Source organism: Ambystoma mexicanum, chromosome 2p (assembly GCF_040938575.1).
Source record: "Ambystoma mexicanum isolate Mex_15411 chromosome 2p, UKY_AmexF1_1, whole genome shotgun sequence".
NCBI lineage: Eukaryota > Metazoa > Chordata > Amphibia > Caudata > Ambystomatidae > Ambystoma > Ambystoma mexicanum.
The window spans coordinates 1,185,498,731-1,185,521,695 of NC_090923.1; the positions used below are offsets into that span (position 1 = coordinate 1,185,498,731).

The 22,965-nt window shown below is 47.7% G+C and overlaps 1 protein-coding gene across 1 annotated transcript in view; it reads left to right on the forward strand.

Annotated features, from left to right (window-relative positions):
• The window catches only part of SLC6A8 (solute carrier family 6 member 8), a 238,100-nt gene that overhangs the window by 152,990 nt on the left and 62,145 nt on the right, over positions 1 to 22,965 (forward strand). The window contains exons 5-6 of the mRNA XM_069645372.1: positions 17,279 to 17,413; positions 18,915 to 19,018. Coding sequence (XP_069501473.1) covers positions 17,279 to 17,413; positions 18,915 to 19,018 — 239 coding nt within the window. The remainder of the gene's footprint in view (positions 1 to 17,278; positions 17,414 to 18,914; positions 19,019 to 22,965) is intronic.

The window sequence follows — 22,965 nt, forward strand, 5'->3', positions numbered from 1 at the left end:
CTGTTTGACCATTCCCCACTGAGGCCAGAATATAACTTTAAGGCATGCTCACCGCACCAATCTAAGGCTGCTAGGAATAACTGGACCTATTGATGCCACATCTTGGCGTGGTTCTATCATGGTAACCAGAAAACACGGTAAAGTTCATCAAGGCTATGCGTTGACCTCAGAAGCTTTAACCAGAATATAGTCACAGACAACTATCCATTGCAGAACCTAATCTAACTAGTACTATCAAAAAGGTAAAGTTATCCACAAAACTATAAACATGAGCAACGCCTACTACCAAGTCAAATTGTACCCTTCATTTTGTTACACAAGGGGTGTCTTCTCAGCACAGAAGGATTTGCTTTGACTTGTCATCCACCGCATCTGTCTTCCAGCAGCTTATGGCCCATTTATTCCGCGGAGCATATAAGGTACTGTACTTCTAGGACCACATCTTGATCTATGATGAGAACTTGGGAAGACTAGGCCTGAATTCTGGACCAAGTCCTGCAACATAATGTAAAAAATGAGGGTTGCTATCTTCAGAGATAGATGGAAGAATCCAGGGTGCCAAATACCTAGAATACTCGATATACGCAGATGGTGTTGACCCCAAGAAAAACCTAAGATGAACCATTACTCGAGCACCACATGGGGCCACACCCAGAAAACAAGGATCAGCAGAAACTATAATTACTGCCGGATCTGAAGAGGTAAAAAATACATCTTTTAATGATCAAAAAGTAAGTAAAAATAAATATGTTACCAAATAAAACGGTTTTACAGTTAAAAACATATTTTCCTCGCTTATGAAATTCTCCTATTAGAAATGGGTCTGACTTTTTTGGTTCCAGAAAAATCATTTTGCTCCCAACTTTAAAAATAGTGAATACAATACTCATGCTTCAAAATCTCACTGGTGCTTATGGCGCAGGAGCAATCCTAATTGAGAGTCACAACTCTAAACAAGCAGTTGCCTCCCACTTTTCGAGCTTTGAGCATTTACGTTAAAAAAAATGGATTCACTCATTCTGAAGGAGCCTTGTAGTCGGAACAGGTTTGTGTAATAATTAACAAACCAGCAGATTCCTTCTCAGGGACTGCCAGGGAGAAACAAAGCCAACCCCGGATAGGAGCAAGCCGAGACTAGTTTCCTCCAAAGGTGACGCAGTAAAATCCCGTGAAGAAGTAACAAAGAATAATGCAGGAACATGGTCACTTGCAAGAGATCACACCATTAAAGGATGGCTTGGGCAACCTAAAGAGAAATGGACGTCCTCATTCCATAGCAAATTCATCTGCAATATGCTGGTGTCTTCATACGCTAGTGTCATCGGGAATGGCTCATAAAGTAATTCCAGAATTGGCATTGCAGAGTAAGCCTTGCCAAGAAAAGAGTTGGAGAGAGGCACTGGTGACCATCAATAGATGTACGCAATCAAGAAAGAGGTGAGAAGGTGCACAGGACGTGACCAGAAGCACAGGACGTGACCGGAAATGCTGAACTCTAGCTCCACCGTTGACAAACATTGAATGAACCCACACTGCATTGACCTAAGTAGAGATCGACTTCATACATCATACATTTAACATGTTAAATTAAGGTGAATATGGGCTGGTAATGGTGGATTGTCCTTTAGAAGGGATTGACCTCCACTTCTTGTGTGAGACCACGCATTTTACAATAGTAGAGGCACTTGGTGGGTTTCTGGGAGAAGATATGATATGATTTGGCATTTATAACGCGCCTATACACAAGTGTTTCAAGGCGCGACGAGGCAAGGGAGGGGGAACAAAGGGAAGACAGACAACGATCCTACTAGGCCAGGTGTCATTCAGATCGCGCAAGGGAGAAGAGTTACCATAAGGGCATAACTGGCCATGGAATCCAGTTTACCAAGAAGCGGAAGCCTAGCCCTGCATCACACCACACAAATGTGCCCGGTATCACTTGCACCCAGTGCAATCGGCAAATAATTAAAGACTATGCAGCCAGCAATGCAGCATTAATTGAATGCATAGGCTGAACTTAAGTGGCGGTGCAAACAGCTTCGCAGGGATTGGGGGTGTACCATCTAATGAGACTGTCACAATTTTCCAAAAAAGCGATTCAGTCTTTGCTCAAAGAGGTAGAAGAACGACTGCCGAAGACATCAGGCGGACACTGCAGAGAATGACGACACAAAAGCAAAAAATAAAAAGAGCTGCAGGGAATGCAAAGCGGTTCTATGTGATTTCAGCAAGGAGATTTGGTCGAATCCAAATCCATCGAATTTTGCTTTTCTTTTAAGTCATTTGGCCGCAAATATATGCAGGGGCTGACCCCCAGCCTTCTTTTTGCTGCCCCATCTCAATTATAACCTTTCCCCACCCCCCACATACATTTGCGGCCAAATTCTGCCAAAATAAAATGAGATGGATTTGGCTTTGACCAAATCTCCAGCGATGAAACCTCCCTATCCCTGCAAAACCACATTGGGAAGTGAGAGAAAGTAGGCACATGGTAAAAATAAAGCTAAACAGTTAGAGATCAGGCGCACCATCTAAAGGCGATGCTGCGACAGTAAAGCATGTAATGGGGAGCAGAGTGGAGAGAAAATGTGTAGACGTTTGGATCTCAAGCAGGACGCCACTGGCCAAACCAAGAGGTCAAAGTAAAGAAGCCCACATACCAACAGACTTAAGAGAAGTGGAATACGAGCGAGAAGGTGAACCAGGAACACACAAGGAAGCCCAGTGTCTTCAGGAGAAATGCAACCCAGAAGAGGTCAGAGATGAGGACAGAAGATCTAGAGCTGAGCCTCATGATGACAAAGACGGATCCCAAGAGACGGAGAAGAATGCCCGGGCAGCATCGTGACCTTCTCTCATATTAGACCTTTTCCAAAAGAGGGGATGTATTGCAGACCTTTGAGTGCTTATAAAAGTGGATTTCATTCATGAATTGTCTCCATGTGGGAGTCTGTGATCTTTCCCCATTGAGACTAGACCAAGCATGGTGTAGGGAGGACATGCTCAATGTAGGAGAAGGAGATGACCTGAAGGGGTGGGGAAGATGCGGCTGACTGGGGTGAAAAATCGGAACACGGATAAGGACCTAAGGAGGAGGGCAGGAGAGCAGGCTGAGATAGTAGGAGACTAGGAGGAATCTAGAGCAGGACGCAAGCCACAGAAGGTTACCATGCAGAGGAGTGGCAAAGGAGAAGAGATTGAGAGGCGCAAGAGCAGGGTGAAGCGAACAAAAAGACCATATCCACAAACAACATCATGTTTTCATACAGCACTTCATGCCAGATTCTGACCGCTTCTGAGCAGTCTAAGAATAGGTGCTGCTACTACCCAATTTTATAGCAGTGAATATATTGGCCTCCAAAGGACAGGCTAGGCCCAACTGGGATGGAAACATGGGCTTGCAGGTTAAACAAAGTGCTTTGAAGCCAGCATGAAGCGCTCAGCTAGCTCACTGAAAGCAAGAGACGATGTTGACAGAAAGGGCAAGGCAAATGGAGCCCTAAGAGCGAGAGGGACCTGGATCAGCAGCGATCCAGACCTACGCACAAATTGGAAAACTGGGACCCCATTGAAAGTCGCGTGGGCGGCGCACAGTCTGCACGGCCCGTATCATAGGGTGGCGTGTTTATTTGGTCTCAGGGTGGCAGCCAGGGGTGCCACCAGAGGGGCCAGGGCCACCTTTTATAAAAACGCTGCTCACCCACCCCCACTCAATGAATGCAACTTTGACCGGCCGGGCCAGGCCACCCCTATGACCGGGCTGAGCCACTCCCAGGAAAAAAGTCTGGGGACGCCACTGGTGGCAGCAGGTCCCTCTTCCTCAGTGAGGTGAAGCTTGTGCTGTTGCTATAGAGTCCGTGTGCTAATGACAGCACGCCTGCTCACAAAACCGCCAATTACCGAGAAGAAAACAATGAAAGCCGATACTGCGAGTTGTGATAAAGTACTCAATCACTGTGTGTGCAATGCACTAACAGGTGACCTGAGGGGAGAAGTGTGCCGCGTGCCCTTTGTGTAGGGTGACAGAAGACGCAGACTGGACTATGGAGCAATGCCTGAACCAAAATGCTAGTGTGGGCCAGTTTTTGGAGTCAAAGTGGGCCACTTTTTTAGCCAATGTGGGCCACTTTTATAAGTTACTCCACTATGCGGCTAGTAGTTTAGACCATTGTTGCTGAATAAATGTTTTTTAAATTGCACAATTTGCATCACATGTTATCAAATAACTCTCTCTTGGGGAGTGGTCGAAGTGGGTGGTAGCGTTTGGGAGCAGTGCTCCTCTAAGTTTAAAAAAAAAGTGTTACTGTTCCTATACTTTTGTTTAAAAAAAATTAAAAAAACGTCACGGGATGGTTTTCTTTTAAAATAAAGGTGTAGGAAGAAGTTGAAACTTGCACTTCAGTGCACTGCCCTGAACATTCCCTTAAACAGCATGCGTGTTTGTTTGGGGGTTTGGATTTCGTGCGGGAGGGTTGTGGCGATGGGGTTTGTGGGGGCAGGCCAGCAGGGAACATAGTTCCACTATTTCTTTTCGTACACGTCGACCACTGCCCTTGGGTACTACTCAAACAGTCTGTCACTAAAAGAATGAATTGCCATTTGCAAATGTGGCCCACTTTTTCATTGGTGCCCGAGACCATTTGATGCCCCAGTCCGACCCAAACGTCCCAGAATTGGGCCCTCTGGTTCATGTACGGCGTGCAAGGAGGAGAGGCGCGTCCTCCTCTCACATCTACACTAACATCTCCACCTTGACAGCTGCCACAAGTGTGGTCCTCGACCGCTCCGCACCCAGCCCCACATCTATGCTACTCGGCCTTTGGCTGCTGGGCGTGCCATGAGGATGTGTCCGTCACGTCCCCCACCAGCCCCCAACCCGCAACATCCCGGCGGCACGGGGTGCTATCAGGCTGCCATGGGGATACATTCCCATCAGGGAGCCTGCAATTGTGTGTGGAATTTTGCCCTGATCCGCAGGGACAGAGTCGGGACCGCCCAACCTTTTCAGTTGAAATGTCCCCCATAACCCTACGGGCCCCCAGAAGCTTCGCCATGCGAGCAGTCTCATGGCAAAGCTAAATATATCTTTAATTCACTGCATTGTGTGCGCTTTGGGCACACACGTTACAGGCTTCTGTTTAGGAAGTTCCTCAGGCCGTCACCACCCTCAGGCTTTGCAGTATCCAGCAACGTTCTTCTCACCATGTTGCCTATTTAGTCTGGGTTCATCTGCTTTAGCATCTTGTTGATAAAGAGTGATTAATAGTCTTCCAGCTCCACGCTGGCTGCATGTCCCTTGATAATCTGCAGCTGTTAACTCCCTTGCTGCACTACTTTAAGTCCCCATTATATGTTAAGCACCTCACAGGGCCTCAGGCACGTTTAGCCAGCTGTGGGCCAGGGGCCTCCAAACATTTTTAAATGGGTGACGAGCACTGACACATCTTCAGATGGCCCTGCTGAACCCACCCCCATTCCCAATGTGTTGTAGAGGAAACCGCCAACTAAAAAAACTCTCATCTCATTCAGTTTGGAGCCTTGTGCATGGAAGGATGCGCTATTCTAGTGCTTGGAAGCTGGTTTAGAGCCAAGACTTATAATTAACAATGATAATCATGTGCTGCAACGAGTAATGTATTATTAGAGGAGGACTAGCTGACAAGAGCATGAAAAAAGCTGCCCCCAGTCCCAAATGCGCTCAGAGGTGCTAGCATGCAGTGGAATCCCCAGAGGTGCCCTGCCTATGCTTATTATTACTCTTCAATTCAACCACCTAAACCCCCGCACCCCACCTCTGGCTTTTATAACTCGTGGTGCATCTACAAAAAGGAGATGGCAGTCGGCACAGCTGGCGCATTCTGCTTGCAGAAAGCATGTAGTGTAGCCTATGTTGTTGCTCTGCAGATAGCACTGAGGCTAGTGAACAGAGATGATGCCCTCTTTGCTCTAATGTAGCCAAGAGTGGTCATCACGCAGCAGGGAAGTCTTTTGGGCGGTGTATTATTGGGAAATGCGTCGGGTGGCTATGCATTCGGCAGTGGGTGCCATGGACCCTTGCATTGGTAGATACCCATCGTACCCTTTCACTGGGCCAAATTTAGTGTGGCTTAGGAAGGAAGGTTATGAGATCAGCCTGTGCTTGCTGTAGACCTCTGTGAGTACCAACGTGACTGGAACAATAGATCACCCTCACTTCGCTTGGGGCTTCGCATGAGTGAAACCAGTGCATTAAGCAGGCTGTCAACGTGGCGCTTGACTGCTTCAAGCCAAAAGAACAGCTCTCTCTCTAAGGCTTTTCTGGTGCCCAATCGCAAGCAAAATAACCTTTTCTAAACTTAACCGGGATGCTAGGCCGCCAGGGGACTGGGCTGCAATAGAGCTGCATTACTCTTCTTCAAAGCCAAACAGCACACACATTGACCTACTCTGCATTTCGCCACGCTGGTGTGCTTCTGGGCCACATGGCCATCCAGGAAGAACACTGCAGGGGTCTGGTGAGCGGACAATAGACCAGCATTCCATTGAGGTCTCATCTCCCAAGGCATTTGGGACAAGGTGCTCAGACTGGCCAATCCAAAGATACTGCAGCTTTGGAGGTAAACCATTCCTGCACTCGAATCTTTTATTTTGGGATGGCCAACTCCAGACTGATTCCCAGAAATATTGACTTAATTCAGGATGGTGAAAGCTGCGTACCCTTGCAAACAAAGTGCCCATGTAGACATGCTCCACGTTAGAAGAGAATGGCTTTAAGCTGCTTGTTGTATGGCATTTGAAACTGTGACTTGAACAGGAAGTCCCATCTTGATTTGGGTAGAACCACAGGGGGTGCACCTTAAGTTCCCCGGTGCTCCAGCATCTGCAACCCTTGATCTGCAGGAGTTTAAAGGGACATCTGGTTCATCTTATGATAGCAAGGCAGACTGTAGTCGAAGGACGCTGGACTGACCTATTCAGATCACAGCAGAGCACGTAGATGCTGTCTGAAAAAATGAATACAGTATTTTCAGCTTTTCAGAAAAATACATAACTTTTTGTTTACAGAGAAAATGTTGATTAGGCACTTCAGAGAAGATTTGGCTAACAAAAGACATTGAAATAGAAAATACGTATCCAAGTTTAAAACAATAGCACACCTCGCTTTACAATACCAAGTCCATGAGTCCCTCACATTCTGCTCAAGCAATGCAGATGTCCATTTTTTCTTCTTAAAATGAGGCAGCGATTTTGCTCTGCCAGTATCTGAGCTGGAGCCTAGTAGCCTTCGGAGTTCCATAAGGCTCCATCCTGCCCTCGTCATCTTCAACCTCCACATGGAACGTCTGGGGAACCCCTCCCCTTGACCAACATCAAGATATACCAGTATGCAGATCACCCCAGCTTTACCTAAAGATCAACTATATCAATGACATCAATTGACTGAATCACTGTCTGCCCCTCATCCAAGCCTGGATGTCAAACCCCTATTCCATTCTCAACCCTATAAAGACCAAACTCATTGTCATAGGGAACCCCACCAACCATGCCCAAGTCCATAATTGGCTAACTGACATGAATATTGACGAATTCACGTCTCATCTCTCACACAATGCAAAGCCTCTTGGCTTTACCATCGACTGTGGCCTCGCATTCAAAATATACTTCAGCAAAAAGACCCAAAGAGCATGGCACTCTCTAGTGCTCCTCCACAAAGTCAAGCCTTTCATCCCTGCCCCTAGTTTCAGAACAGTTGTTCAAATGCTGTGTCCTATCTTTAAAAAACCAAAAACTATAGATGTTTACACATCTCCGAGCTTCAGCCTCAAGTGGACAAATCTATCTCTTCACATTTTGAGTAAAATTGAGAATAATTATAATTATGTAGGCACTGCATAACAGTGACAGTCCATCCCTGAAACCACATTAAAAAGGAAACAAAATAGACAAACACAGCTAAGATGTAGTGCAGCTGCTCTCCGTCGCCTTCAGCTTCTTGTGAGGCTGAATCTCTTGAAGAAACCCTATTAGGAACGAGGCATACCAACTTTCATATCAAGTCAACATAACAAATGCAGGCAAATGAATCATCACAGGCAGGAATAACTCATCCCAGATGTCTAAAGTAACAGAAGCATTGATGACTAATGAGCAAGGTAATACACTGGGCCGGGAACCGGCTACAAACTAACTGCCGTCCTTGAGCAACACACAGGGGTCACAGGGAACAATTTTCTGAAGAGCACAGTTTTGGGGGATTTTCTGAACTGTTTGTGGTTGTTCCCTTGTCTAACTGTCCATGGCAGACAGTTCTGGACGCATGATCCCCTTTTTCTCAGGATTCTTCATTCTTGGGGGTGGCACACGAGCTTTAGGACTGATAGGTTCTCTGTGCAGTTGATTTATTGATCAGACACCTCATTAAGTGGCCACAGGTTCATGAATCTTATCCAATAGGCATAGGAAGCAGATTACTAATGCCTATATTTCTTGAACTTTGTGTTTCATGTCGAGTGCTGGGAGAATCCTTCTCGCTATATGGAGGAGCGAGTGGCAGCAGCGGGGCACCGCTGAGATTGGCTTAGAGGAGAGCTGTTGGTTAATCGAACACCCAGATTCTGGGCAATCGTTCCTACAATGGGGACAGGGGTGGTCAAGAATAGAGGGCCCCAATCTAGGAATGATTGAGGCTTGTGATGGGTAGCGCCGAAGAGGATGTCTGTTTATCACAGGTTCAGGCAAAAGTGGCTTTCAGTGTTGTACCGCAGGCAAGCATAACCAATACCTTGGTGATGGAATTCACCTTGAAGACAGTCCGGCCTCTGAGTTGGGTGTTGTCTGCTTAGATATTGGATGTTGAAGTGTTCAAGCACAGAGGTAAGGTGGTGGATGTATAAAGGAACTGCCATGTGGAGAGATAGGACCCTTGGGAAATCTTGATCACAACTATTGACGTAACTCGGCCCACTCTTGCAAACATTTAACTTCATTCATATTATGACAGCAGAAAGGTATTTTAAAGACTGGTGTCCAAAGTACAGAACACACCTGCAGGCATGCTGCGATAACTCACACACACAGCCTGCCCTGCATGTTTTGTTTCTAGCCCTTGGGAGCAGGGTTTGGGATGGGAAGACCGGGTAGCTTGAACAGTGCATTCGTTATCGACATTGTGTGCACCGTTTTATAGTTAACCTGTTTCCAGGTCAGCACCGTAAAATTGCGTTTTTTGTTTTGTGTGCAATGTCAATGCCTCCACCCACGTCCCCTTCCCCAACTTCTAGTTGGTATAGAAAAGGGTTACCACATCCTTCCTCAACTGCTAGTGTAGAAAAGAGTTATCGACTCAAGAGGCAATCCACAAAGGCTGTATTTATGTCCTGATTGGGTATTACCAGCAGGTACTGCATGGCCCCCACACACACGACCCACCAATCATAGAAGACCGGTTGCTAATTGTTGACATATTTCAAGGCTTAATAATCCCTCCAAGTTTCATGGGCATATTTTAAGGGCCCCATAAACGTTATTTTTGACATGGTGAGGCAGTATATTAGATTGTCTAGCTTCAAGGCCGCGAGGTTTCCCCAACCCAACCTGCCAGCGGTTTGACGAGAGAGCAGGTGCGGAGTAGAGTGAATTATGCTGTGGCGACGGTTGAAAAACATTCGCCTTATCAGCAGAGGGGCTTTCGGACTGATTGCATGTGGCGGGCCGATTCCCCAGCGCCTCACTTCCCGCTGGTGACCTTTGAACTTTTCCGTCGGCGTGTTCTGACGCAGGTCCTTGTGACACTTCGGGCTCGTGGCCCTCTTGAATGGGACTAGTGTCTCGCACACCTACTCGTCTGCCTCCCCTGTTCCCCGGCTTCTGCTGACATGGCGGCACAGTGGAAGATTGTACCGGAAGGAAGGAACGCTGGTGGGCGGGGCGGAGCGCGAGTCTGTGGCGCCTGCGCCCCTCGCCGGACGAAGGCCTGCGCACTTGACAATCAGAAGGTCGACTGCTCAGGCAAAAGCAAGCGTTGGCAGCAATTGCTAGACGCTATGCAGCCCGGTATCTGCTTTTTCAGGTTTACATGGATTGGCACGTCCTTTGATTAAGTCAGCCATACTTTCTTACAAAACATTACAGTGACATTATGCGACATCAAAAAAAAGCAATATTCAAAACATGAGGCTTCAGTGTGCTAAACTGTGTTTGATAAATAGGCATAACCACCACGCTATGAAAGCGAGTAAATTATAAAGGCAAAATACTTTCCATAGACTACAGACAAACTGTTTAAACAGTTGCAAACGAGTACAGACTGCCTCCAGATGACGCCCAGGGCCTATTACTAAGCAATAGAGTAATCGAATTCTGCACTCCTATATAATGCTCTGTTTATACACAACACTATGTGGTGCCTGGGAACATAACTAGTTGTAACATGTTACTGTAACGTAAAAAAAAAAAATGACCCAAGAGGCCTTGGATCCTACCTAGCACAATATTGTTAATGTAATCGCCTCAAGGCACTTTGAGTCTGCGCACTTTTAAAAGAGTGCAATTATAGAAGCATGAGAACGGTTGCCTGTTAAACGTTGCTTGTCTCATATGACCCCGGGGCATAGACCTCTAAACTAGGGTTGTGGGGAACTTATTCGGGAAGACAGCATTATGCGTCCCGACACCCAGACCTCCCCCACAGGGGAAGGGCAAAACTTGATGATGTGGCCATGGTGTAGTGATTTCATCGCCCAGTGCCGGGCTCGGGTACTTTTTAGAAAAGACCAGTACCACTAGGTGACTGACGACAAAGGCAAGCGCTAAAACATATTTTATGTGTGCAGTACCTTAACCCCACACGCTCTTCCTATATTCAGTACATTTTCAGTGTATACAGTACATGTTGTGTGCAAACTCAACGCCATGCACTCGTGGGGTATTGCCATGGTCTGTGGTGCCAGGGCAATGTCCTGGAATATTAGCCTGGAGTGGGTAATCCTCTGCAGAAGAGCCCTATCCTAGCACTGCTCCTTGAAGCGCTGCCAATGCTCTTTCAGCTTTTGCACAATGCCCAACTGGCAGCTTTTAACACTACCCACTTATGCGTATTCTCACGCAGGCCCGTTTTAAGGGCCAGGTTAAGCAGGCGGCGGCGCAGGGGGCAATTACTGCAGGGGTGCAATTGCCCTCGGAGGCGAAATTTCCATCAGCGGTGCGATTGTTCTTGGTCGAGTAGCAGCAGCAGGAGCTGCCTCTGCCTCTTCTCACCGGCGTAGTTACATGCTACTACGTAATGTTACCTGCGTCAGAGAGGCTCTCATAGCCCAGGCCACCATTTTATTGAACTGTTGATGACGTGTGGTTGACACTGTTGTGGATCTTTCCCCTTCCTAGACCAGATCACAAATACAGCTGTGTGCTATTTGGCTGGAGCCTGGACCCTGCGTCCTTCTGTAGCCTGACCCTCACCCAACTCTGGGGTACAGCATAATCAGGACTGATGAGACTTGCTGTCCCCTTGAAATCCGGCTTCTGATACTTGGTGGGCTGCTGAGCGCCTTCTTCTTTTGACATGCAGAGGTATTGAGCGGTAAGGCTTAGTGTGCATTGTCTCTGTTTTTTCCATGTAAAATAGCGGAATACAAACTTTCCTCAAAAAATGTTTTGGTCATAGGATCCAGAGTAGAACCGAGCAGCATCTGGCCTTCAAAGGGGAGGTGAAAGACCATGTTGTTCTGGGAGATATCTTCTGGGGTGAATATGATACAGAGCGCACACAGTGGGGCTGTCGGTATGCCCTCAAGATGTCATAGACTCCAGTACCATATCGGAAATCACCTGTAACTATTGTTCCAGATTTAACAGAATGTGCACACAGTCATCTGTCTCTCCCATGATGGTATACAGGATACAGGTTTTGGAATCTCTTTAACATGGACTCTACCCGGTAAACTACGTCTATTCCTGATCCCGGGGTCACTTTAGCGCCTGAGAACCCACATTTTTCACAGACAAATCTTCTCTTCTGTCATTCAGGTCTTTTGATGCCATGCATTCAGACACCATAGAAGCATTCCCCACTCGACTAGAAATTAGGGAACCAAGATGGAGTGTTTCTGAAAGACGTTTCTTTGCTCCTTTACTAGGATGTTCATCATATATTTAGGAAGCAACACTTTTTCTGGGTCCATGTTCTGTCTGGTGCCTTAGAGATTGTTTTCAAGGCTGGACATTTTCTGCCCCAGGGGTGTCATGCCTATTTAGGCAGTCCTGGACCTCATCTTCCGATAAGCCTGGTAATTATAGGTTCTCCCAAACATCCTTCAGTATTTGCAGACGGTTTTCTCTTGTGACATACCGCCCTTTAGAGGGACCCTCCTCTTTGTCCTCCCACTCAGCAGGCCATCTGGCACTCCTGTACTCAGCAAGTACTTGTGAGGTGGCTGCCTGCATCAAGCCATCCAGTCCCTTGCTGCAGCTGGGCAGGCAGGGTGATACCAGGTGTCCCTTCTCCTAGTAGAGGGCCACTGGTTGCTGTGGCTTTCAGATGAGGGTGAGGAACTGGGGGAGTATGTCCTGTCTGTCCCCCTTCTTCCACTGTCAGTTTGGTGTGTGTCTTAACATAGACTTAAAATTGACACAAAGCTTTAAAAACCAAGACTAGTATTTACTGTTGGTGTAGACTGCTTTGTCTGCGGAATTGATTTGATTTTGATTCGATTGTTTATCTGTATAGCGCCTATACACAATGTGCTTCAGAGGGCTTCAAGGAGGGCAACATGGGAGAATACAATTACATTCTTACAAGTCCTTGAAACAACTTAGAATGTGAGAAAATAACTATCATAATCAGCCAGGCGACATTTCAGATAGTGCAAGTGCAAGGAGCAATTAGGGGGGAGAGTAGAAAGTAAAATGAGACAAACCAGCAGTAACATTACTATACCTGACGACAATTGATGTAGTGCATGAGTATAAAAGAGGATGGGGAGGGGGAAAAAGGGGGGTGTTGAATGAGGGAGAAGGAGAGGAACCAAACAGGCGACTATAATAATAGGTCATACGATGATTCAGAATAGTGCTGGGGAGGGAGTGAGAGGAAGACAAGGAGGGAAAGGGGGAACAGAAAAGCTGCTATCAAAGGTCACGGGACAGATGATAAGAGTAAGTGCTAAAGGACATAAAAGGGGGGGTGGAGGAGGAGAGGGCTGGTGGCTGCAATAGGCAAGCAGCTACGATTACTATGCCTGAGGGCAATTGGGGTAGTGCCGGACTATAACGAGACAAGGGGAGGGAAACAGAGGAGGGGAGGGCAGGTGGATAGGAAAGACAGGCAGCAACGATTACTATGCATGACGGCAATTGGGGAAGTGCCAGTCTAAACAGGAAAGAGGGGGTGGGAGGGACAAGGAGGTGGGTGGGGGGACACAGCGACACTCATGGGGGCATGGGGGTGGGTGGGGGCTACAAAGCAACATAATGGGGGTGGGGGGAACAAAAAAGAGAATCACAGGGGCATGGTGGTGGGTGGGGGAAACAGCAACATTACAGAGGTATGGGGCTGGGTGGGGGGACACAGCCACAGTCACGGGGGTGGGTGGGGGGACACAGCCAATAATCACAGGGGCATGGGGGAGCAAGGGGAGACACAGCCAACAATCAAGGGAGCGTGGGGGTGGGAGGAGGGCGCATCCATACTCACGGGGCGGGGGGTACACAACCATACTCAGAGGGTCATGGTGTGGGAGGGGGGAGGCGGGAGCCAGCCCATCCACCTAAGGCCCCATTGAATGCCCTGTCTACCCCTGTCTTCCACGGTATGCCACTAGTTGCCCACTGTGATTGTCGCTTTGTCCCCCCCCACCTCCATTCCCCCGTGAGTATGGATGTTTCCCCCACCCAAATCAAAGTTCTTGAATCACAATGTAATAAAACCTGTTTCATTTGAATAGCAGTGATTTATTGACGTTTGGTTGGAGTTACCTAACCGTGGAGTGGAGTTTGGGAGGGGGGCGCATTTCAGTGTTTCTCCCTGGGCACCAAATGGACCAGAAACTTCCCTGTTCTCACGCTTCCAGCAAGATTGAGCTTCTTGCTGCACATGGGGTGAGGGTGAAGCTCACACTCCAGGCGCAACCACCGGTTGGCTTCTCTGCTGAACCGGCCAACAGGTGTTGTCAACATACTGGACATTGGAAGGGTGGTTTGTGAAGTAATATGGGGCGATAACCTAACATTGGTTAAAGCCTATATGAAAGGACAAGTCTACGGGTGTCTGTCCGGTTCCTGTATCCCTCTGACATATCAAGGGGCGCCTCCTTAATACAAGTGTGCTTCATTGCAACTTATGTGGTCAATTGGGTCAAACCAAAGAGGAAGTGAAATGCAGGCTCTTTTCTGATGCGCAGTACAGGGTTCATGGTATACAAAGTTCTTGTAGATTTGTAAAAATGTATAACAATAATGTGTGTTCTTATATAGCTCTTCATGTCACATTCCTCCCACTCCCAAGCGGCCTGTGCAGTTGAAAATTCTGTAGGGCCCGGTCAGTCAATCGTAAATCAGGGGCATGTGAGTTACATGTGACTGCCTCTGACACTACGACCAAGCCCTCCAGAGGCAACGGGGCCTGCCCCCAAATCTATGAATTTCTCTATAGGCCAGTCCACCTCTGCCAGGATCCTTGAAAGGGTATGTTGACCAAAGTTCAGAGGATATATCATTTGAGCTGTGATTCGCTGGATGTCTGTGCTACCCCACGCCCACTTCTTCCAATCTGGGGTTGTCTGTAGTCGGAGTTCATGGGGTAAAACACATTTCCAAAAAGTGTGTTGGTAAGGGGTTCAGTAGCAGGTGACAGGCAGCGACGTGGCTCTCTCATCTGACCAGGCTGCTCTTGGAAACAAAGGTGGCCGCGTCGTTAGGCTGTCAACTATCTTTTTAATCCCTGCTGCCTCGTTCTACCAAGTGGTGTAATCCTGTACAGATGTGGAAATTGGACAGATTATTCTTTGGGAACCCACGACCTGAGGGGGGGTGTTCTGAAGGAGTGGGCGGGGCTACTAAGGCTTGGAAGGGGCCGAGCCAGGGGTGAAGATATGCCAGTCGCGAGGTCGTTGATGAGGAGTATGTAGATATACCTTTTTTCCAAAAAGCAAATTACCTTAAAAAATATTGGCTAGCAAAAAAAATGAAAAATATTACTAGAAAGGTGTGGCTCGAGTTTTTGGTGACCAAACAGCATTTTGCATGCTCGACTGTAAATGCCAGATTCCAATTAAGTGTTAGTCAGTGTGCCATGGTACCTGTGCCGCCCCGCCGCCCCCACCCTACAGAGACAGTGAAGTTGGGGCGATGCCCGGCCGAACATATGGTTCATGTTGTCTGCTAGTGAGCTACCAGCGTCCACATTGCTAGGCTTTTCAATGATGTTCCCGCTGCCCCTCTCCCAGCCTTGTCCCGGGTCTCCAACCACGTTCTCCCTACAATTAGCGAGGAAGGAGCAAGGCGAGAATCTAAGGCAAGGGCGGAGGGTGCGAAGTTGTTTCCCACTGGTTGCTGGGCCTCCACCCCCCCCCCGCCACCCTGCAGGCTGGCCAGTCCACTTTAAGCGGAAATTAATTTACCATATTGTTTGGTTTTGGTTTCATTTTCTTTTTTTTGTTTTTTTTTTGTGTGAGGGAGGGTGCTCCAAGTGGCACTCAGCTCTCCACTTCAGGGGCAAACAGAGGGGATGGGTTATGCATTTCTGTGCTGGGCGGGCATGCGTTGGCTCTTCCCAGAAAAGGCGCTCCAGGAAGATGACTTTCCAGGAGCGCCATCCCAGGGAGTTCCGGCTCTACTACCGCACTGAGACTTGGCCGCTGTGTGCCCCTGCCAGTGGAGCCGGTCACCTAGAGGTTGCTTGCAAAGTACACAATCCATAGTAAGGTACACATGCAAATATATACATGCGTATATACATTTATATATTTGTTTGCGTACCTTACAATGGTTTGTGTACTTTTCAGGCCACGCCCATCATGCAAGCCACGCCCCAAATGAGCCCCCCCCCTCAATTTCTTACCCCACTTACTTAAAGCCCTGATGCTAGCAGAAAACCTGAGGTCGCAGCTATACTTCTCTGCTGAAACAGTCTGTGATCCTGGGCAAATCACTCTACCTAAATTATCTTTTCTGTGTCTCACACCAGCCCAATTTCACTCTCAGCTCACTCCACCCCCATCATCCTAGGGACAGTGGCCATGGGGTCGCATTTGCTACACAGTTTCTGAGGGGGGCGGAGAATGAGAAAAAACGTCTTTTAGGCGTGGTGACTGCTGCCTAATCCTGAGGCCTGCTACCTTCCACATATTGTTTGGGTTTTCTCCCAGTATCCAGGACATGCAAGTGTCCCTTTCTGATGCCACCTTTGCCTGCTTGGATAATGGGGAAGCCTCTGTAGGATAAGCCCAATGGCAATTGTGTGTCCTGCTTACGCGCCCCTTCCCAGACAGAAGTACATGAGCCAACACACTGATGCCGATTGTGTCAGTATTCAGAAGGATTAAATGATTTGCCGGATTAGCCAGGACATACTTTTGTGACCCATAGCTTGCACAAAGATTGCTGCAGCAAGTGCATCAACCAACTGAGGTACCTTTAACAATTATATTTAAAGGATATATTCTGTGTGTTTACCTTCACGAAGATAGGCAACAAAAAGTGTTTATATGTGGGAAAGGGAATACTGGAGGGGAAACCAGAGTCAAATCAAAAATTATTGCAATGTAGCTGGGTTTTGCATATCCCAACTTCAGTTTGGGTGGCCTCTTTGCACCACCAAAACGAACAGTGCAAGCTTTCAATTAGTAATGTCCACTGTCATTGCTCCAGGGACCCTATATTCCATCATTTTAGCTCGACTGCCCCATTCCAGAAGCGACTGGCCAGTTGCAAACCAGTCTTGGCCCCACCACCAATGTGTAGTATGCAAGGTTGCCCAGAGCAATGCCAGTGGTTGTGATTAATTTAAAATCTCCTATACATTACTTTTAAGTTTTGGTGGAAAGCAGACTGTCATTAAATAAACAAGTCCTAGCCAGTGCGTCGTCACCCACAGGCACGTATCTGTGTCGTCACTTCCCATGGCATCAGCTGGCTCAGCGTTGCACCATAAGGTCCAGTTGTCTCTCTTACCCAGAGGAAATGGAAACATTGGCACCTTTTCCCTTATCCAGCACCATTGTGAGTCCATAGATAGGATGTCACCGTTATTACGCCCTGCGTGAAAGTTGGATTTGCTGCTGACTCTGGGTTCTGCTCTTTACAGATCGTGTACTTCACGGCCACGTTCCCCTATGTGGTGCTGCTCATTCTGCTCATCAGGGGCGCCATGCTGCCCGGGGCGCTGGACGGCATCATCTACTATCTGAAGCCAGACTGGTCCAAACTGGCAGCCGCACAGGTAAGGCAACGCCTCCTCTTCCCGGCAAAGACTGATATTGTGAAAGGACTGCACCTTGCTCCGCCTATCCCCGGCCTGGAGTTGGCTTGACTTGAGATTTTTCAGCAGTCTCCTGCCTCTAAGACTGGTGCAGCTAAATTAGTCACGTGTTGGGATCGCAGTAGATCGGTGGGCTGGGGCAGAGTACTTTATGTTAAGATTGTGTCTCTGAAAGAGTAGCTGGGCTTGCACACAGTAGATCAGTTCAGGCTGGTGCATCTGTCAGGGTGATCGATTGGGCTGGGAAAGAATCAATCACATGCCTGGTTGGTGTCTGTGAAAAGCCGATGGATCAGACATAGCCATTACCTCCACGTCCCTCTTCCGCGTCCCAATACTTAGTTACCGGTACTGGAACGAGGAAGAGTAGGACTAGGAGTAATGAACAGGACCAGTAAATAATCCCAGCATTCGTAGTCATGGTTTCTGCAGTTGTGATAGGACTGGAGAAGAGACAGCCCGACCAGTCCCTCTGGAAGTCTGCTAGTGCTTCGAGCAGAGCTGACCAAATGTCATTCACTGCCAGAGAGAGTCATGTGTTAGTTTTAATGGATGTTTCCTTTTTGTAAGACTAGGGCTTTAAGTGGGCAGGGGCTAGCCAGGGCCAAACCACGGCAGTCTCCAAAAACGTCTCCCGAGGTGGGACCCTGCCGGGGCACACCCCCACCTAGCCCCAGCCACGCCGAAACATCAGACAGCCCGTTCAACAGCTTCAAGGTTACATGAGCTGCATGCAGGTGTCAGCACTTGGGATTACAAAAAAAGAAAAGGCATCGCCTACACCTGTCAGTATACCAAAGTACTGACAGGTGTAACCATGCAGTGCAGGCTGCCTCATGTCTATGTACTCAAACAGGAGGAGGACTGGACTGTCCAGCTCTCCTTTTGTTTCAGAGTAAATAGTCATGCCAGCCATGCTGGGTGATGACTATTTACTCGGAACGAAAAGGAGAGCTGGGCAGTCCAGCCCTCCTCCTGTTTCACAATACATCAGCAGCAGGCAGCCCTTTCCTTCAAAGAATCCGTGGTTAAAGCCTTGTCTACAACGCAGCTCCTTGAATGAAAGGGCTGCGTGTGAGCGGGAGGGGGGGGCACTGGTGTCACACATTTGGTGCGCCCCAGCCGGAGGGCCTGAACGCATCAAAGGTAATAATGCCAGTGCGCCCCAGCTCTACTTCCTTTACCAGCACCCCCACCCCTTAGGCGAGGAGGGGGGGGGGCTCGCGTTAGGGGGTGTGACACCCGTACTTAGGAAACACACCCTAACGAGAGCCACCCCCACCCCCTCGATTTCTAATCCCACTTAAAGTGCTGGGGTAGCATTGGTCGGGCCTCAAGAGTGGGGTTTCTGAAAGGCCAGTCGGGTTGGTGCATAGTCAGTTGCATGCCGGCCTTCTGATTTATGAGTTGTGGAAGGGCTTTTGGGAAATCTCAGCTTCTCCCCGCTTCCCTCTACCTGCAGGTCTGGATAGACGCGGGCACGCAGATTTTCTTCTCCTATGCCATCGGCCTCGGTGCCCTCACAGCGCTGGGCAGCTACAATCGCTTCAACAACGACTGCTACAAGTAAGTGCCCATTGCCCTCACCCAGACAGGAGACCTCCCGGGCCAGACCAGGGGCTGGCATAGGACGCAACCGCAAAGTTTGAAACAAAATTGAACCTCCAAGATGGAAGTTCAACAAACACGCCTTGTTTTATACTTTTCATTGCTGTACCTGAATGTGTGCAAAGTAAGTTTAACTAATGAAAAGCCCAAAGAAAATAATATTTTCATTGTTAAGTGTGGGGTGCTTCGTTCCTTCTTGGGGACCCATGTCCAGTCCTCCCTCCCGGCCTATAAGTCACGTTCCTCACAACATATTGATGCATGTGTTTTACTGTTATGGGCGGGGAGTGGTGAAACCTGCGGTCCCGTTCGTTTTCCGTCCTGCAAACGCCAGCTCTCTTCATCCTGACTATTTTTTGTAATCCCCTTTAGGCCACGCCCACAATGTAGCCTCCGCCCCTCGATTTCTCACCCCACTTAAAGCACACGTGGTCCCCCGCTCCTTGCCCCGCCCCTTACACACAAGTCTCCCGAGTCACACTTCGAGCTTGTACACAAGACTTTCCTGGAAAACCGAGGACTGTTTTCTCTTCTCGGAGGGTCCAGCCGAGGTCGGAAGACCATAAACATGTTGATCCATTCGTTTGCCAAAGGCCGCTGTGGCTTGGTATAAACAGAGCACGCTCTGTGGCGTGTCTCTCCCCGTGATAGGTGCCACTGTGGAGGAGGCAGCGTGACTCACGACAGTGCGCACTCTGCTGGCGCTCGTGGGGTCCCAGCCTCCGCAGAGGTGTCTGGAGGCCTATACTATACAATAACATCTAAACTGCTTAGACAGACTGCACCACTTTATAAGACTCTCCACGGCGTTATTCGATTCCATCACTGAACCAATTCTCCTATTTGGAAGTGAGGCCTTGGGACCAACTCTCAAAGTCGTGAACACATCACAAATAAAGCTAGGCGAGAGCCTATCCCTTTAAAGCAAATAAGCCAGCACCTGACAATATAGATGGGGCACAAACCCAGAAAACAAACCCTTGCACCCTCAGTCTAAATAACATCATACAAACTACTACGGAGCCCAGAAGGACACACAGAACAAAACGGAGTCTTCTAGACTACTGAAGGGAGGCAGAGCCTTACACAATACGCACTGTGCCCAAATCGCTTGCCGCTGCATTAATCCGTTTAAAAAAAACACTGACGTTTGTGTTTTGATACCTTTTATGGAAGTAATTGAACAACCAGATTCACTTTGATAAAAAAAAAAAAACAAACAGTGAGGCAGTAGGAACAGCAGCAGAATACAGAGCAACGTCTCGCACACAGGTGCTCCTGGATTTTGTAACGTAGTTGGGTGTCTTGACACCAAGCGGACGATCAGACACTACCCCTCTTTACATGATATAACATAGGGAAATGTGTGATCGAAATTATTCAATGCAGCTTTGGCAATACTTGTTCTGTTTAGGCGTGCAAATAAAGCATTATTGTACTCTATTGCCTTTTCTGTCTAATAGTCTGCATGTGAGCTGTTATGGAGTACGACTGCCCTCTGCTGGACAGAGCCCGCCTTCAGCAGAGCGAGCATACAGTCATGCATGCACCTGTGTGAATTTAGTCTGAGGAAAATGTATTTTATTTATTTGTATTTATAAAGCGCACAACAGCCCTGGTATGTGGCGCTGTTACAGAAGGCTTACTTAGTTACATACGTGCTTGAAAGACATACATACATAGGTATTGCTTAGCCCCATGTTGCAGGGCGGCTTAGTTACATAAGGGCTTACAAAGGCAGAGTCCGTGTAAGTGGCACAAATATGTTACCCAACCCTACGTTGCAGGAATATGATCCGATGAAGGGACCCTAATTGGTATATATATTTTTTTAAGTTATACATTTTCATACAGAATCAATTAACAGGGTTAAGATGCAACATACTGTAATTAAAAATGGACATTTTATAAATGTAGGTAAAATTACTTAATTATACATATATATATTTCTTTATCGTTGAAATTATGGGAGTTATGTTATTGTGATCGCCCACGCACATGCTGCATGCGCTTGCAGGGAAACACAGCCCGAAGTATCCGCCCGACCCAATGGCACGACCACGCCACCTGTGCCACACGCAGAAGCACCATCGAGTCTGACTGTGACACGCCACACATGGAAGCAAAGTGCATGTATAGCTCTCACTCCCAGCACCAAAACAGAGGTGGCGGGTTATGTGCTATGCAGGGAAGCTAAGTGTGTGCTGTGCATGTTCTGCGCCGAGTCGAATAGGCAAAATGGTGTACAACAGCAATGCAACGCGCACCGAAGCAGAGTTGGTATGGTCACCACGCGGTGCAGTTTGAACGCCCTCTGAGGGAACTGAGGTATGGGAAATTCAAGGAGGTGCGAGTATGCGTGTGTGCATTATAGGCAGTACAAGGATATGAAGAGGTGGCCAAGTCCCTGTTTGCCACCCGTGACTACTTGGGTGGAGAGAGGTAGTCTAGAGGGGGTATGCAAGAGGATAGTCCTTATGGGTGTAGCTATAATGTGAATTTCTTTCTTTAACGGTAGCTGCGTTCTTATGGCAGAAGTGTTGCGCAAAGTGCAATTCGAGTTGTGTATGAAAGCAGATGATGCCACTTCCCGTGATGTCAAGTGGCGAAAGGTCATGTGCCACCACTTCCTGTGATGTCACGTGGGGGCAGGTTCAAATGACATAACTTTCTGTGATGTCATTGGAGAGGTCATGGGTCACGTGATATCACTTCTGCTATCCCTGGCATCTTGGTGAAATGACGTCCCAGGTCGTATCCACAATAGAGGTTTTCATTAAGCAATTTTATTAAAGGTTCTTGCAATGTTGCTGTGCTAGCTTTTTAATGTCGCCCCTAAAATGGTGTCTGTGGCACTGGGTCATCCAGCTTTTACTATCTGGATGTATTACTACCATCAGTGTATTTTCTAGGTCTAGTGGAGGCATGTTGGTCTTTCATTACTAGTTCTACTGTTAGGAGTTTGTCCATAATCCTAGTTGTTTCTGGGTTTAATTCTCTGTCGTGCCACTAAAGATGCTGGATGTGTTGTTCTCAACCTTTGCTAGAGTTTAGGTTGAGTTCTTTGTGTCTTTGGTTCCTACTATTAAGGTTATTCCATTTGGCCCAAAACGTGTTTGTTTTAAGTGACGTTTCTATCCCCGAGAGTTCTTTCAAATTGTACGTTGACTGTCCACTTTGTGAGTGTCTTAAATCTACCTAGCGGCCGGATTCTCTACATTTTTTGGCGGAACTGAAGTAATGTGCTAGCGCATCTCATCACTTAAGCCAAAAAAAGGAGCAGGCTGATTCTCAAAGGTCATCTGAACGAGCACATTTTAGATGCACCAATTCAGGTGCCCTTTTGCACCTATTTGAACTTCTCTGCATATCCGGGGGCATTATTGTGCATTTAAAAGTACATACCAAATTCACAAACACAATGCACTTTTACATGTGCAGAAATGAGGGCATCCCCCGTGTCTGTTGAGAACAGGCTCAGGGGGAGGCGCAAATCATGACCGAGTCATTCCTGACCGTGTCATGATTTTTAAAATTAAATGTTGACAGTTGCAGCTTAAACCAAGGCTATCACACCAGCATTTCCATCCCCCAAACAGGGATGAAAATACTCCCCCCTCAGCCCCCTCCTTTCACAGAGACAGACTTTTTAACCGCCTGGCTTGGTGAAATGCTCTCGCTGTGATCCTATCATACAAGCCAACACTAATGTATGCAAGGGGGCTGGACAGAGAATCTTTGATCTATTGTCCCATTCCCTCAAGAAATATTTGGGTCACCTTTGAGAATAAGGTGACCTGCGCATTTCTGAAAGTAGCAACATTGAAATGAGCGTGTTCACTGTGTTCCTTTCATTTATGCTACTTCTGAGAATCTGGACAAGTCTCCTGCTACTTCTACCAGGG